The 16,049-nt window shown below is 30.2% G+C and overlaps 1 protein-coding gene across 4 annotated transcripts; it reads left to right on the top strand.

Moving 5' to 3' along the window:
- The first annotated feature begins 3,240 nt into the window (after positions 1-3,240).
- Positions 3,241-14,674, top strand: LOC114409649 (truncated transcription factor CAULIFLOWER A-like). Of its 4 annotated transcripts, XM_028373174.1 has the most exons (10): positions 3,241-3,746; positions 8,147-8,225; positions 8,562-8,626; positions 8,696-8,816; positions 8,902-8,943; positions 11,915-11,956; positions 12,440-12,555; positions 12,866-12,917; positions 13,014-13,090; positions 13,210-13,302. In XM_028373174.1, the coding sequence occupies exons 1-9, from the start codon at positions 3,562-3,564 to the stop codon at positions 13,053-13,055; spliced, it is 744 nt and encodes a 247-aa protein (XP_028228975.1). In that variant the 5' UTR covers positions 3,241-3,561; the 3' UTR covers positions 13,056-13,090; positions 13,210-13,302. The 4 variants fall into 4 exon arrangements, with proteins under 4 accessions (XP_028228975.1, XP_028228977.1, XP_028228974.1 ...); XM_028373176.1 differs by lacking the exon at positions 13,014-13,090 and having other exon boundaries at positions 3,242-3,746; positions 13,210-14,674; XM_028373173.1 differs by lacking the exons at positions 12,866-12,917; positions 13,014-13,090 and having other exon boundaries at positions 3,251-3,746; positions 13,210-13,750.
- The last annotated feature ends 1,375 nt before the right edge of the window (positions 14,675-16,049 follow it).

Genomic DNA, 16,049 nt, shown 5'->3' with positions numbered 1-16,049 from the left:
TACTGTGTGAGGAAGAATTACTGTTTTAACTGGCTCCTTGTTAGTGGCTTAATTAAATTGAGATGGAATTGAAGATTTGTGTTTTTCACAACTTCACAGCCACCACAACACAAATGTAGCTGATTGTACAAGTAATAATCCAAATTACATCAATGTCTAACTAAAGAGACCTACCTACTCATGAAAAAGACAAAAAAAGATTAAGAAAAAAGAACATTAGTGATCCTTGGAAACCTTGACTATCCTTTGCAAAAGAGTTTTTCAATAATTACTATCATTCACTTAATTTTGAATTCAATTTGACTAAAATTTCCAACTCAACAATCTAGGACTTTCTACATATATAGGTGTTTACTCTAAACTCTAAGGCAAAAGTAAAAAGATAAAACCATCATAACATGCAACATTCATTTCCAGGATTGTTGACCAAAGACTCGTAAGACATTTTAGAGGAAACATGGGATTAGATCTAAAGAAGACTTTACAACTTAAGGATGAACAACCTAGATGAAGAGCTTAAAGCATACTTGAATGGAAATCACATGACTTCTAACAATTAGCAAGAGGGTATATCTGGTTCCCTTGTAATGAAGAGCATCTACATTTCCACTTGTTTAGTCCAGAATCAGAAGGTTCATCTCTTGGTAAAAACAACAAGTAAAAGATGAAACAAAAATGGTTTATTTGGATTCAATTTATTACTTGAGAACCAACATGTAAAGCATAGAACTCCTACAAACTTAAAATTACTAAAATAACATGATATATATAGAATGCTCACTTATGAAATAACTAAAAAATGAGTGTTGAATCAAGAGAAAAAATGAAACTAGTATGACTTATTTGGTGTTGAAGGGCTAAAGTCAAGCTTCTATGTAGTTTTTTTTTTATTTAAGTAGAAAAGCTCCTAAATATTAGTCAGTACACAAGGTATACTAGTGGTGACAGATGCTAGGTCAAATACCAAATGTATTATAAATGGTGATACTAACCACAAAATGAGTGTTGAGTACAAAGCAAAATAATAACAAGAGCAACAACAACATTGAGTTGATGCTTCATTTATTCAAACCTATACAACAAATACTTTCCACACAACCTGAAATATAAAAGGCAAATAAATCTCTACACAAACATCCACCAAACATTCGAAGACTAACCATGAATTATTCCTCTAAATGTGGAGAACTTCATCTCATTTTCTTCTCCTATAAATACTCACGGAAAATTTTATCCGAACAAACCTTAAACCATCATTCGTTCTTGATAGTTGAAACACATACATAAGGGAGCAAGAGCAACTAATACTAGTAAGATAAATAAAGTAAGATCCATAATGAATCAAATTCGGTGTAACACGATACCATTAATCATTACAATAACAAAATTTCAGGAAGAACCAAAACCCTCCCCCCCCCCCCCCCAAAACCATTCTCCGACCAACAACAATCAAATTATCTAACTTCACACGAGTCTACATTGTTGTTGAGCACCCCAATTGGACACTAAGAGCACCCCAAACGGACACTAGTGAGCACAAGTTCTAGAAACCCAACCCTTGCACAAAGAAACAAAAATTTCCATTAACATAGGAAGATACAAAGATAGGAAAACATGGAGTGAGAAAAAACACACCCCAAACGCTATGGCAGAGTGAAACGACAACGAGGGTGAGAACATGCGACAACGACAACAAGGGTACATGAAGGCAAGGGTGCACAATGCATGAGCATGAAAGACAGTGTCAAGAACACGAGCACAAGCACGAGAGGTTCAAAGTAACATAAGTGTGAGAGTGAGGAAGATGAATGCCGTTTAGGTTGAACAACGATTTTTTAAAAACCGTCGTTGAATACAATAAATAATGACGATTTTTAAAATGACTGTCGTTAAACTCAATAGACCACAATGGTTTTCAAAAGAACCGTCATCATACACATTCCCTTATTTATAAAGTTACCATTATATTTTCGTTAACCATAATTTTCTAAAAATCATTGTTGATAGAGCGTCATTAAAGCCATTTTTTGTAGTAGCATTAAATGCCCATAAATGGAAGTAATAGAAAAATATAAACTTATCACATGGTACATAAGTTAAAATACTAAGTTAAAATTTAAAAAGTTAGAGAACTAAAGTAAATAATCAAATAAAATTGGAAAATTAAAGTACTAATTTTGACTTAATTAAAATTGAAAAGACTGAAAGGTGAGCTAAAATGTAAAAATAATTGTTCGTAATGATTACTTGTGTTTTTTTGTTCTTTTTTTTTTTCTAAGCTATGTACAATTAATTTTAGTTCCCAAATGTTCTGACCTAATTGGATTTCTATATTCTTAAAATTAAACGAATTTTGTTCCTCTATCAATTTTATATTAAAAACCCTTAGATTCATATTTTTTTACTCAAAATTCACTAGTTGAACTGATTAAACTATTTTAATTCTTCTTCCACCCATGACTCAAAATATTAAAATGTTGAAAAAGAGAAAGCGTATAGACTAATGGATTAATTAGATTGAGTTACAGAAAAAGTCAATGGATCCATTCAAATTATTTTTCTTTTATTACAATTAGTTTTCTTATAATTAAATTGTATTGTTAGCATGAGATGTTTTTTTTAAGGAAGCATGAGATGTTAATTAAACTTATTAAATAATGTGATAAATATTAGATGTAAGTGTAAATTCTTTCATCCTAAAGCTAATATATTAAATTAGATTCATAAAGAAAAAACTACACATTCTTAAACCTAACAATATTAATAATTTCTTAATCCTTATCTACAATTACCTAGTTTTGGAGGTATAAAATCTATTTTTGTCAATTTTTTAAAAAAGTAAAAGAAAATAAAGAAGAAAACTATTCTTACCTGTAAATTGTAACAAATATTAAGGATATATGCTAAACAAAAGACAAAAGCAAAGGAAAATACTAGAAATATTAACCCGATCGAGGAAGTAAACACGCAACGAGAAATTCGTACACATGACAACAGAGAACAACGTACTGTCCCGATAGTGCCTCTGTCCAATCCGAACTCGACAACGTTTTTGACGAAACCGCTCTGGTTTCACAAAACCACCTTCCAACTTTCACTTTCTCCTTTTCTTTTCGTGGAATATAATTACAATAACCAATGATTTTTCGTCCTTTTGTTTTGTTTTATGTTTTAATGTCCATCCACTTTATACACAAAATAAAATAAAATAATAAAAAATGAATGAATGAATCAAAGGAAGAGAGACTCACGGTCATGACTCATGTAAATTCGTCTCCCACAATACTAGCTATCTCGTACATAAATATAAAGATGTTTATAGCATATTATAAATCATAGAATTCATTCTATACACACACAGAAAGAAGAACCACCAAGAAAGAAGCATAGGGGAAAATACATCGATAGAGATAAATTGAAGGGTGCTACGTCCTTCTATTGTATTAATGATTGAAATTCGTGTGGGAATTGTCTTGTTGGTGTGGTAGAGATAATAAGAGAGGATCATAGTAGTGCTAGAAATTGAAGTGTGTAATAGAATAGTGATAGAGAGAGAGAGATATGGGGAGAGGAAGGGTGCAGTTGAAGAGGATCGAGAACAAGATCAATAGGCAAGTGACGTTCTCAAAGAGAAGGTCTGGTTTGCTCAAGAAAGCACATGAGATCTCTGTGCTTTGTGATGCTGAAGTGGCCCTCATAGTCTTCTCCACCAAAGGCAAACTCTTTGAGTACTCCAGCGATCCCTGGTATGCACATATGCACATAATTTAATTCAATTATACCATATACCCTTTTACGTACTATACAATAAAACCCTTTTGATTTCTCTTTCTCATGATCTCTTCTATGTATCTAAAATTCTACTCCCTAGCTACTATATGTATATGATCTTTTACGCTCAGTCTTCTTTCTTTTCATGCTTAGTTTTCTTCATCTGATATCATATTTAATTTATTAATTTGCTTATGGATCTCTGTGAATTATGTGTACTATACATATCGATCTATGTTTCTTCTCGATTTTTTTTTAATTATCCTCTTTATGATATGGTATTCTTCTGGGCTAATATTCAATTATTTTCTAATTAACCCTTCCGCCCCCTCTTTGGGTTTATTACTAGTGTGAATTTGATGTAATTGGGTACTCAATTCTCAATTTTTCATTATGATTATGATTATTTAGGCTTAACATTAATCTTCATAGATATATATATTATGTCGTTTAATTATTTGTTTTCTTGTACTTGAAAAGAGTGTCATCATGCGATGGCATATACTTTAGTTTTAATATTTATGCATAACTTGTTGATGAGGGTCGTCATAGCTGCAGAAGGCGAGAGAGAGTGAGAATTGCAATTTGCGTCAGTTTATTAGGATTTGGAAGTGTAAGTAAAACTAATATATTACATCACTCTCTCCGCGCGCATGGCCATATAAAAAGGTAGTACGTGATTCGCTATTTGAAAGAAGCAGGGCTGATCTGACAAACCTTAGCCTCAGACACAAATATGAGAAACGAGGAACCAGAAAAGTGACCGATCACTGTAACACTAGTCATCATTCATTCATCAATATATATAAATTAATTCATTCAAGTCCACCAATTCTCTCTCTCTCTCACACAATAAGAATTCTCTCTCTCACACACAATAAGATTAAAATAAAATATATAAGTCTAAGATAATCTTTATTATTTAAATTAATTTTAAGATTGAGTTAAATTCAAATTCATATTATAATAAAAATATATAATTCTAATAATATATAGCACACTTTATTTGACTATATATAACAAATGCTGTTATTACTTACTAGTTCTTCTTATAAAACACACCAAAATCAATATCACACTCGAGTATATATGCACCACTTTCTTTTTTCCATGCGAAAATGTGGTTAACTTAACTCTTATTCCTTTTTCTTTTATTATTATTATGAGTTACCTCCTACTCCAACAGATTACAATCCTCCCGTTGTCTCTGTACCATATTCTTGTCAAACTTATATTCTTTCAAGTTAGTTAACCTGCATGGTTCCACTTTGGCCCCCGAAGTTCATTTTACTGACAATTTGCCTAGGATTAATAAGTGTAGTGTAGATACTAGGCACGCACTCTCTGTGCATGCACAAATTAAAAGAGGCAACTCGAGTGTTGCCATGATGGAAGAGCATAAAAGAAATTTTTGTTATAGTCTATGTAATCTTCTGTAATTTGTTATTAAAAATTTCCATTTTTTTAGTGCATCGATTTACTTATTCTAACTTTAAAATGAGTTTAACAACCTTTTCATTATAACTTCGTTTATAGTCAAGATATCAAATTAATAATGATGGAGCATTTTTTTTCTTAAGATTTCCCCCTCAAACACAAAATAAAATCAATTTGAAATGCACACAGGTAAAGCATTAATTATATTATGTGGTATATATATATGATGACATTTTACATACATTGTGAGTTACAAAATCCTCCAAAGTTTTGAAGGTTTATATGTTCTTTTTGAAACAGTAAAGCTTTTTATATGTTTCGTAGTTAGGCAAATATTCGTATTGTATATATTATTCGCAAGTACAATAACTCTTCCAATTATTATGACAATATATTACAACTACTTTGAATTCTAACTGATACTGTAAGATCTCAATTGAGATAACTCAAAGCTTTACAGTGCAGTATCGAAAGGATGATGTGAGCCTTTTTTAATCCTTGGAACAGACATATCACTTAGTATTCGAGGGAACAAATTTAAGAGTACAACTTGTGCTAAATTATATATTTCTTGTTTGTTTAGAAACATTAATTAGATTTAATACCTTGTAAATAAATAAAAACAACTGATCTCCAAGAGGCGATGTACTCATATAGTGTAGAGGCAGACTAAATATAATTATAATGCTTGATTATATTTGCATTAGCAATGTTCCTATGAGACTAATGCTATGTTTGGATCAAAGTTGGAGAACTTAAGTTTGAATAAAATTCATTTTGCAAGTTGAGTTTGCAAAAGCAACTCTCCTTTTACTACTTTTGTTTAGTAGGGGATCAAACTTCAAAGTAACAAAATTCAGTTTAGAATTTTGCTCAACTAAAATCAAACAAAATATTTTTCAGTTTTATCTTTTGAAGTTACTTTTGGGCTTTCAAATGAAAACCAAACTTGGACTGAGATTTTAAATTGTGGTCATAATTTTATCAATACTTTAATTTTGTGTGAAATTGTAAATAAATGTAGCTAATGCAATCACAGTTAATTGCAATTATGTTGTAGCTGTATGCATCCTAAAAAGTTTCACCGGCTGAAATCACAGTCACAAACTATTTTTTAAAACCTTTTATGACATATACAAATCTTAGTCATAATAGTAGGCGAGTTTTTGTAAATTTTTTGGTACTTCTTTTTATTTCTATAAATAAAAAAAAATAAAATTTAGACACGGGTCCTCCCAACAAGTGATTATCCATCAGTGTTGTCTTGGATATTTTTGGAGCATGAAGAAAAAATTAAAAAAAAAATCCTTAAATAACGGAAACGTATTTCATAAATAATTTATCGACAAAAAATTTGATGAATTTATAAATTTAATCATAAAAATATAATATACAAAATTCTTATATATTAAAAAATTCACCAAAATGAAGTTAATAAATTTATTTTTTTAGATTGTTTAAAAGTTGTGGGACTCTTCAAAATGGGAGTCCTAAGCCGTCAATCACCTTATGCATGTGTCGGAGACGCGACGGGTGATTATTATTCTAAATTTTAACTTTGCTCCCCCTCTTGAAGTGCAACTTGTTTACCAAGACGTCAAGCCCTTTTATGGTATAACGTGTGTGTGAAAAAAAATATAAATATCATATGTATTTGGTTTGATGACTTTATGAGGCATTGGATGACTTTATGTGAAATACTGAGATATATATCAATTAAGTTAATGCCTCATATCCCCTGTCGGTTTAGTGCATTTAAAAGTATTATTTGTCCTTGATGATTGACTAATATTAAAAAAATCGGAATCTTAAAATTGAGAGGGAAGAGAAAGAGAAAGGTATGGATGATAATTAATTTGTTTTTAATTAATTATTTGATTCATACGACTTCAAAAGAATGAGATGATATTTAGGCATGTTTCAACTGACTTGGTTAGTATTTTTTGGATCTTACGAAAGTAAGATCTTTGTTATAGATTTCCTCTGAAAAATGAGGATTGTTGTTCTTGTCCTGTACTTAATTCAATGCATAATGCATAAGGGTTGGAGTACTCATTGTCCTATGTGTCATAATGATATTTTGTTTTGTTTGATTAAACAATATAAAGTTGGAAGCACACCTAAGTTACCCATCCCACCATGTGTTAAATCCATATACGGAAAAATGTGAATTTGGATACTCCTGGTTAGAACATGGTAAGACTAAGGTAGAGGATATTATTTCTTTCTTAAATAAAAGAAGAGTTAGGAAAATAAAATTAAAAAGTGTAGACAAATATTTTTATGAATGGGAATGTTGACAGTAGCTACGTATTTAAAATTCTAATTTAAATGATAATAAAAGGTATGTATGGACGAGTGTTAATCTTACCTCGGGGTCAATATTTTCACTTCATATGATGGTAATGGTATCCGCTTAGATTTGTTTGAATATAATTAGAATGTATTCACAATATAAAATCATAGATTGAGATGACATGGATGATAAGATTTTTTATTTTTATAAAATCATAAAGTAATTATATTTTTAATTAATTTTTTTACTCTCACCAAACATAAAAAATAAATTAGATTTCCTTTTTTCAACTAAAGATTCCTATATTATGAAATAAAAAAACCCTAAAGATTCCTATATCTTTGTCTAAGAATTCCTTTTTACTATGTATGTGCTTGAATGTGATGTTGACTAAAAATTGGAAGTCTATTTGTTCAATTCTTTCTCTTTTCCTTGTGTTAATTTAAAAAATTATTGAATATTTTAGCTAGTATGTTAACGGGAATGTGAATTTATTCTTCTAGGTATTTTAATACTGGTATCATACATGCATTAAGCTGTATGTTTTTGAACAATTAAGTACTGCATGTTGGTTAGTATTTGGGCTTTGTTATCAATATATATAAACTATCATTGCTCACTTTTGCTTTCCTTTGTCATCAGTATGGAAAAAATTCTTGAACGGTATGAGAGGTATTCATATGCAGAGAGGCAGCTTGTTGCAAGTGATCAACCACTAACTGTAGGCTATCAGCTCTTATAATAAATCATCAACTCATTTTACTGATTGATTTATCAATTGATAATATCAGATGAAAAGCATTAATCATTGATAATATTTGGATGTCATCCTGTCCTCTCTCTAAGCCCCACCTACGATCATTTTACCAATTTTACATGCTAAACAAACTGATGCATCAATTTTTATATATGTATGCCAATTTTGTTCAAATTAAGAGAAATTTTCAACTGATAAAATTGAATTATTTCCTTCTTTTTATATCTATAGTGCAACTTTCTGTTGCTACAGGAAATTATAAGAATCAGAGAACACTAATTTTATTGTATACTATGTTAGGAAAATTGGACTCTGGAACATGCAAAGCTGAAAGCAAGGTTGGAAGTCCTACAGAAAAATCAAAGGTATTAAATTAGTTTGAGCAAGGGCTTTTCACTTTTGTGTTGTGTAATTAATAAAATATAAAACTGTAGGGTTTGCCTGTTATTTTGCAGGAATTTTATGGGACAAGATTTGGAGGGCCTAAGTATCAAAGAGCTTCAGAATTTGGAGCATCAGCTTGAAAGTGCTCTCAAACACATTAGATCACGGAAGGTAAAACCATGCAACCCATAGTTTTGCTATATAGTTTGAATTGAATGTCATTGTTATTCTGACTATTTAATTATATAATTCGCAGAACCAACTGATGTATGAATCTATTTCAGAGCTTCATAAAAAGGTGAGTCTTGTTGCTTTCATCTTTTTATAAGTATAGGTTGCAAAATAACAACTGCTCAACGAATCAATGAATGGTGGAAACAATTTTGTTCTCTTCCTCAAGAAGTGGAAGCAATTAACTCATGGATATAACATGTTCGTAAATATTATAATTTTTTGTTGTGGTATTTGAGGGCAACTTAACTGATGAGTATGATGGCAAGACAAGTCATAAATAAATTAAAGGCCACAGAAAAATATTCAGTTGTATTATCACTCCCCAAATTGTTCATCTAAATTGATATATGTACCTTAAAATATCAATTTAATGGATCATTTGATTGTAAGACAATAATAGTTGCAAAAGCATATGTTCAAATTTATGAAATTGACTATGAGGAGACATTTGCTTTAAATAATGGTTCATTCAGGTTGAATTTGTGGTGAATTAAATTGACTCATGGGTTTTTTTTAAATAATTTACAAATTACTACACTAATTCATTGCCTTAAAAAAATTACACTAGTTCATTAAGTAACTAAAATATCTAACACATAAACCTAATTATTTAATTCTATTTTAATCATAATAAAAGATATACCCTAACTTATCTTTTTATAATTAGATATAGAATTGGAATGTGAATATGAGTTACCAAATCCTTAACATATATAGTTTCCCATGTTTGACTATGGGACACAATGTGATAAATTTACTATTGTATTGGATTTCAATTATCGCTTCAAAATTTTAGCACCTCAAATTTTCTTGTGTGTTTTTTTGTTACTTTTTTCTTTTTATATTCTTTATATTTATTTCTTTTTAGTTTTAGTTGAGCCAACTCGTATAATGTGATGGTTGAGCTGGCCGGATTAACAATTTTTTGGCTTACTGGTTTTACCAATATGTGGTGGACTAACCTAGATAAGTCGAATTTGTTCACTTTGACAACTCTAAACATAATCATATTATAGGTGATGACATGCTTGTAAAACAAGTTCCACGAGAGAAAATAGTGGCTTGGTTTGAAATGAAAAAAAATTGGAAGGCTCAGCAAGGCATTCTCATTTCTTAAAGGAAATATGTTATTTTCCTCTTAAATAGAACCTAAAGTTGAGTTGTAAAGCTACTAATAATCATGGAATTAAAAATCATAATGAGAGTCTCGAGGTTAATAAAGCTTAGTATTATAGGTTAATGGGGAAACATATATACGTTGAACATGTATTTTTTTTTTTTTTTGGAAAGGCAAATAATATATATTAATTGGTACCAGTAGCACCTAAATATGAAATGTACAACATAATTTGTACTAGTAGTACCTTGAACATGTCTGATTAGATATTAAATATGATGTCTGTTATTTTAGCTAGTTCATTCGTCATTATAGATTAAGACTTCTATATTATGAACAAAATTCTGCAATATCTTTGAACTACACATTCAACTGGATTACTATTTACAATCCATCATCCACTTGTTTACGCAAAAGTGGTGTAATAATATAGCCCACAATGTAAATATTGCAATTTTTGTCAGTTATTTAGTTATTATAGATCAAGACTTCTATATTATGAACAAAATTCTACAATATCTTTGAACTACACATTCAACTGGATTACTATTTACAATCCATCCACTTGTTTACGCAAAAGTGGTGTAATAATATAGCCCACAATGTAAATATTGCAATTTTTGTCAGTTATTTAGTTATTAGGATTATCATGAACAAGATATTTATTTTAGTCAAGTATAAAAGTGGTTAGATCTATATGTATAATTAAAAAAAAAAAAAAAACCATGTATATTGTGTACTTTCATTCCAAGCCATGCATTTTAAGTCTTGAAATTTACATAGGCTATTTTGGACTTATTTTCCCCGAAACTTAACTTTATGAATAAACTATCCCACAAGTTAATTTTACTTGGGCAGTAATTACTTTGTAATTATTTTAAATTATAATAGATGATTTCTTAGAAATCTTACTTGAAAAGAAATTTTTTTAGAAACTGTTTATTTAAAGTGTGTACAGATTGGGGATAAAGCTAGTAAACTTGATAAATCTGTGATGTTTTATGGGTATAACTATGAAAACTATCTATATTAAAGAAAATATTTCCTTACTTGGAAAAAAACTCAACTTTTTAAAAGGTTAATGTGAATAGCCTTCCCATCCTTATGTAAGTGCAAAATTAGTTATAGTAGGTAATTTTCTATTCCAATAGGTAAGGGGAAAACAGTAGGTTTAAGGAGTTTTGAAACTCAACTTTTGAATGCTCTCTCTCACTTAACTTTCAATGCAATATTTGCAAAAATTGCTCAAAAATGTAAAAAGTTAGGCATTGTCGCACATCTATGTGGATAGAGATTAGGACAACTGCAATAACTAAATTAATAATTTTAGAGTATTTTTTTATAAACAAATTGTTGTTTATCACTAATTAATGGGAGAACTCTATTTTAGGATTTACGAAAGAAATAATAAACCTATTTGATCAAAATTAAATAAAACAAAAATTACTTTCTAAATTAGAAACCTTATTTTCTTAAAAAAATAATTAGAAACGTTATTAATACTACAGCTAGAGCTGCATTTTCTTTTATGATAGTTACACTAAGCTTTGCCCACCACTCCCCGGTACTTTATAAAGATAATTTGTATAGGAACGTGTATAATTTAGGGAAAATAAATATAAAGTTTAAATATGTTTTTATTTCTTATAAAATAAGTAAATTTTTTAATTTTTGATTTTAATATCATTATAATAGACTGTTTAATAACATTTCTCCGTACGTTGTTGTTATTTGTGTTGCAATATAAAAATATAGTTTATGTCGAGGTCAGTTGTATTATACATATGTAATTTCAATATTAGTAATAATTAAATATATTGAAAAACTAATTTTTAATTTATATCAAACCATCAGTGTTTTTTGGACGATCCTCTAACTATACAATTAGTGGATTTAATTTTATGTTCAAATGATGCAGGATAAGGCCCTACAAGAACAAAACAACACTCTCGCTAAGAAGGTAATTAATGTCTTTTGACTCTGATAAAAAACTCTAGTTGTTGACTGCAGTTAGTTTGGACTTTGGATGTTAATATGTTTGGCATTGGATAAACTTTTTTTTTTATAGATATTACAGTATAAGAAAATTAAAAAAAATGAATTAAGTTTTTTTATAAACTAAAATTAAGTTACGTATATAATTAAGTTACAATAAGCTTTTAGTGAAAAGCTGATAGGATAAAACTTTTTACAAATTTACTAACCTTAATTTTAATTTATGAAGAAATTTATTTAATTTATTTTCTTATTTTCTTCTCAAGTGTTAAGGGAATAGTTTATCCCCATATCTTTAATCTTTGAACGCGTGTCAAACCAAAAGCTACAATTTATAGCTTTTGCGTTATTTCTCTTCCTCTCAAGTGGTTATGCATTGGAACGCACGTATTTATGCAGACATTCAAATTTCACTTCATATGACTAAGTTGATTTGAGTGAAAACTAGATAAAGGAGAAAGAGAAGGCACTAGCCCAACAGGCACAACTGGAGCGACTTGGTGATGAAGTGGATCTGACTTCCTCTGCCCTTGTTCCCCAACCACTGGTGACATCAAACATTAGGTTAGTGTATTTAATTTCCGATGTCCCTAAAAGTCTTTCAACCATCTTTCTATATCTGAACTTGTGTATGTATTTAAGTATGAAATTTTTTCCTCTTTCCTTAACTAAATTGTGCATATATAGGTTGCGTGAAACTATTGGGTAGGGTAGCACTATTAAGAATTTGTATTTTGTTAGTGTTATATTACCATGTATTTATAAACCTCTTCACATCTTGTGCTTTGTTTTTTACTAATGAAATATTGAAATCTTTTGCTTATATAAAAAACCAACAACATATTAACATTTTCACTGCTTGCTTGACTAACAGTAACTTGAAAATTACCAAGCATAGGAGATTAAAGTACCAATCCCTAATTGAGGTAATTTGTATGAAGTGAAAGGTTAAGCCTTGTAATCTCATTTTATCCAAAGAAAAGAACCAACAGGAACATGAATTGTTTTGTGAATCATTGAAGCAATCTGATGCACTATGCTCTGAAAAGATGGAAAGCAACTAGCTAGGAAGGGTAAATTAAGGAAAAGCAGTCATTGGGTCAGTAATAAGTGTTGTCATGACTTAAAGGAAGCCTCTAGAGGCATCATTTACTCATCACGTTATAATTTGAACAGAAAGTGATAATATACTAATTAAATATGGGTTATTTGATGCAGAACCTCCTCACAAATCAGAGGTGAAGGAGATAACGAAGGAACCCCAACTCCAACCCAAGCTAATGCCATTCTTCCACCTTGGATGCTTCGTCCTACAAATGAATAGAATACTATTTAATTAATGACATAAAGTTTTAATCAAATTAAATATGAATATGGCCAATACAAAGCTCACCCTACAAGATGTAAAATGGTCTAGTGTGTTGATTTGGGAATGGCACCCGGTGACTTGATCAGTTGGAATATCAACGATATGTAATATGTCTGTGACTACCACATTTCAAGGATGCTTAGTAAATTATATGGTATGGCCTGTCTATACAGGCCTACAATACATATATAGTGTCAATTATGTATGTTTGGTTCTTATCAAAAGTTTAAGTTGTGCTAGAAACTACGATATTGGGCGATGTTAGATCCCTCAAAATCTATGATTTTTTACAACAGAAATATTAAATTTTGTATGAACTAATGGTTTTATCTAAGTGTTACAAGAATACATTGTCTGTTCCTTGAGTGGTAATATCTTAAGCTTATATCATATATTCTCTAAGTGCCCACAAAATGGAACTTGTTTTTATTAAAGTTAACATATAGCATCCAATATGTTGTGAAGAAACAAGCATCTAAACTTATTGTGAAAACTAGTACCAAAGTATTGAGAAGTTTTATGTGTCCAAAAAAATATAACTAACTTACAAAAATGTTTTATACTATGTTAGTTAATGTCCACATGATTGCCCAGTACACATGAAAGCATCTTGAGGATGATTCTTGTTCTAGAAAATCCTATAATTTAAATTTTCCTCTTGATGATTGATTTCAAAATTCACTAATATTGGATTTCAAGTTTGTGTGCTTTTATAGACAGAAAAGAAGAATATTCTTGCGGAGCAAAGGATGCGCTACAGCGAAAAACAGTTATACGATTTGTCCCTTCTCTATCTCCTCCCTACGCTGCCACGTAGCAAGCTCGACAGCTCAGAGACAACAATTTTATCAAGGAAGGCTCTAATCCCGTAATGGATACCTTCTTTGAAGTCTATAAAAAGAAGTCTCAAGGCTCAACATGAAATACACAAGATTGCTATCAATTTTCTGAAGTGTTGAAATTCTGTCAAATCATTGGACAATCATACACTTGTGCTTAAAGAATTATTATTTGCTTTGCATAGCTATTTGTTTGTATTAGATCTTTATTGTATATTCTCTCTTTAAGAATTTTGAGTCTTGTATTCATTTTAAATTGTTGTTTGAAAAGTTAGGAGTGACTTAGTGATAGAAGAATACTTAGGTGTTTCTTAATCTCAAGGGAGAATAAGGGTGTGCTAGGAGTGACCTAGAAAACACTTATTGTCAAAAGTAGGAGAGTATAATATTTGTTTAATTTGTAATAAATTTTGTGATTAGTGGAACCTTCAAAGATTTAAAGGAGAACTAAATGTAGATCACGAGTTTGAGTGAACCAGTATAAACTTTGTGTTTTACTCTAGCTTCTGATATAACATGTTTTATCTTAAGTTATCCTTTCACACCTAGGATGCACAAGCTTTGCGAAAGTCTCTTTGTGAAAATTTGTTACATTTGCTGGACGTTCTTTAGTTAAAACTATCTTTTAAGAAAATTTGTTTTAAGTTGTTGGACGCTCTCTGGAAGGGCTCACATTTCAAACCTTTACTAGATTTGCATTTGTGAAAATCTTTATCTTGAGAAAAATCTTTCAAAATTTTGTCTAACACACTATTCAATCCCCCTTCTAGTGTGTTACTTATATTTTAGTTGATATCAGAGCCTATTAGAGTAGAGGAACAAAGATCCTTTGAAAGATGGAAAATGAAGGACAAGTTGTGAACAGACCATCACTCTTCAAAAAAGTAAAATATGATTACCAGAAGCAAAGAATGATTGCATTCTTGGAGTCCTATCATATTTACGTGATGGACGTGGTAGAAAATGGGAATCATATTCCTTATAATGACAATCTGAATGAGCTTTCTAGAAATAAATGGACTGATGAATAGAAGTAGAGATATCCGCTGAACTCTAGAGCGAGAAATGCTATCATGTGTACCCTATCTGAAGAAGAGTACACTAAAGTTCATAGTTTCAAAAGTGCCAAATATATATGGGACACTCTAGCATTAACATATGAGGGTTCCATTGAGATAAAAGAAACAAACTCAGTCTCCTTACTCGTAAGTATGAAATGTTTATTATGGATGAAAACAGAGACATACAAAGTATGTTTGGATGGTTTAGACCATACTAAATGAACTTAGAATTCTTGGCAAAACTTATGACAACGATGATTGCATTGAGAGCCTCAAAGAACTTAGATAACTTATCTCTTGAGTAACTCGAGCTCTAATAAGATAATGAATGAAAGAAACCAAAGTCCTAGGAACTGATCGTCTAGAAACCCATGAAAGCCACATCGTTCAAAGCCAAAAGTTAATGAGTCCTTTGATGAAAAATCAGAAGAAGAATTGGAAGATAAATGGTGTATAAAATATGTTAGGCTTGCACAAGGGCAAGTGTATCCTAGGCAATAATAACAGTGGATTCAAAAGTTTGGATATCAAACCCAAAAGACTAGTTGTATTCCCAATTAGTCAAGTTTATTAAACTAACAGTTAAGATGATTAAAAAGAGAGTTTAAATATTTTTATGATTTTCATTTTTATAAAAAAGAAAATAGTTGAATCTGAAGAGAGGTTTTGAGTTATGACAAGAATGGTCAGGGGTTATGATTCACTAGTACCAATTTTTCCTTAATCCTAGTCCTAATGAAATATCTTCCTAGTTAATTACTTATTCCCAAAATCAACTAAAGCCTATTA

This window comes from Glycine soja, chromosome 4 (genome assembly GCF_004193775.1).
Source record: "Glycine soja cultivar W05 chromosome 4, ASM419377v2, whole genome shotgun sequence".
NCBI lineage: Eukaryota > Viridiplantae > Streptophyta > Magnoliopsida > Fabales > Fabaceae > Glycine > Glycine soja.
This window is presented reverse-complemented; position numbering and strand designations above follow the sequence as displayed.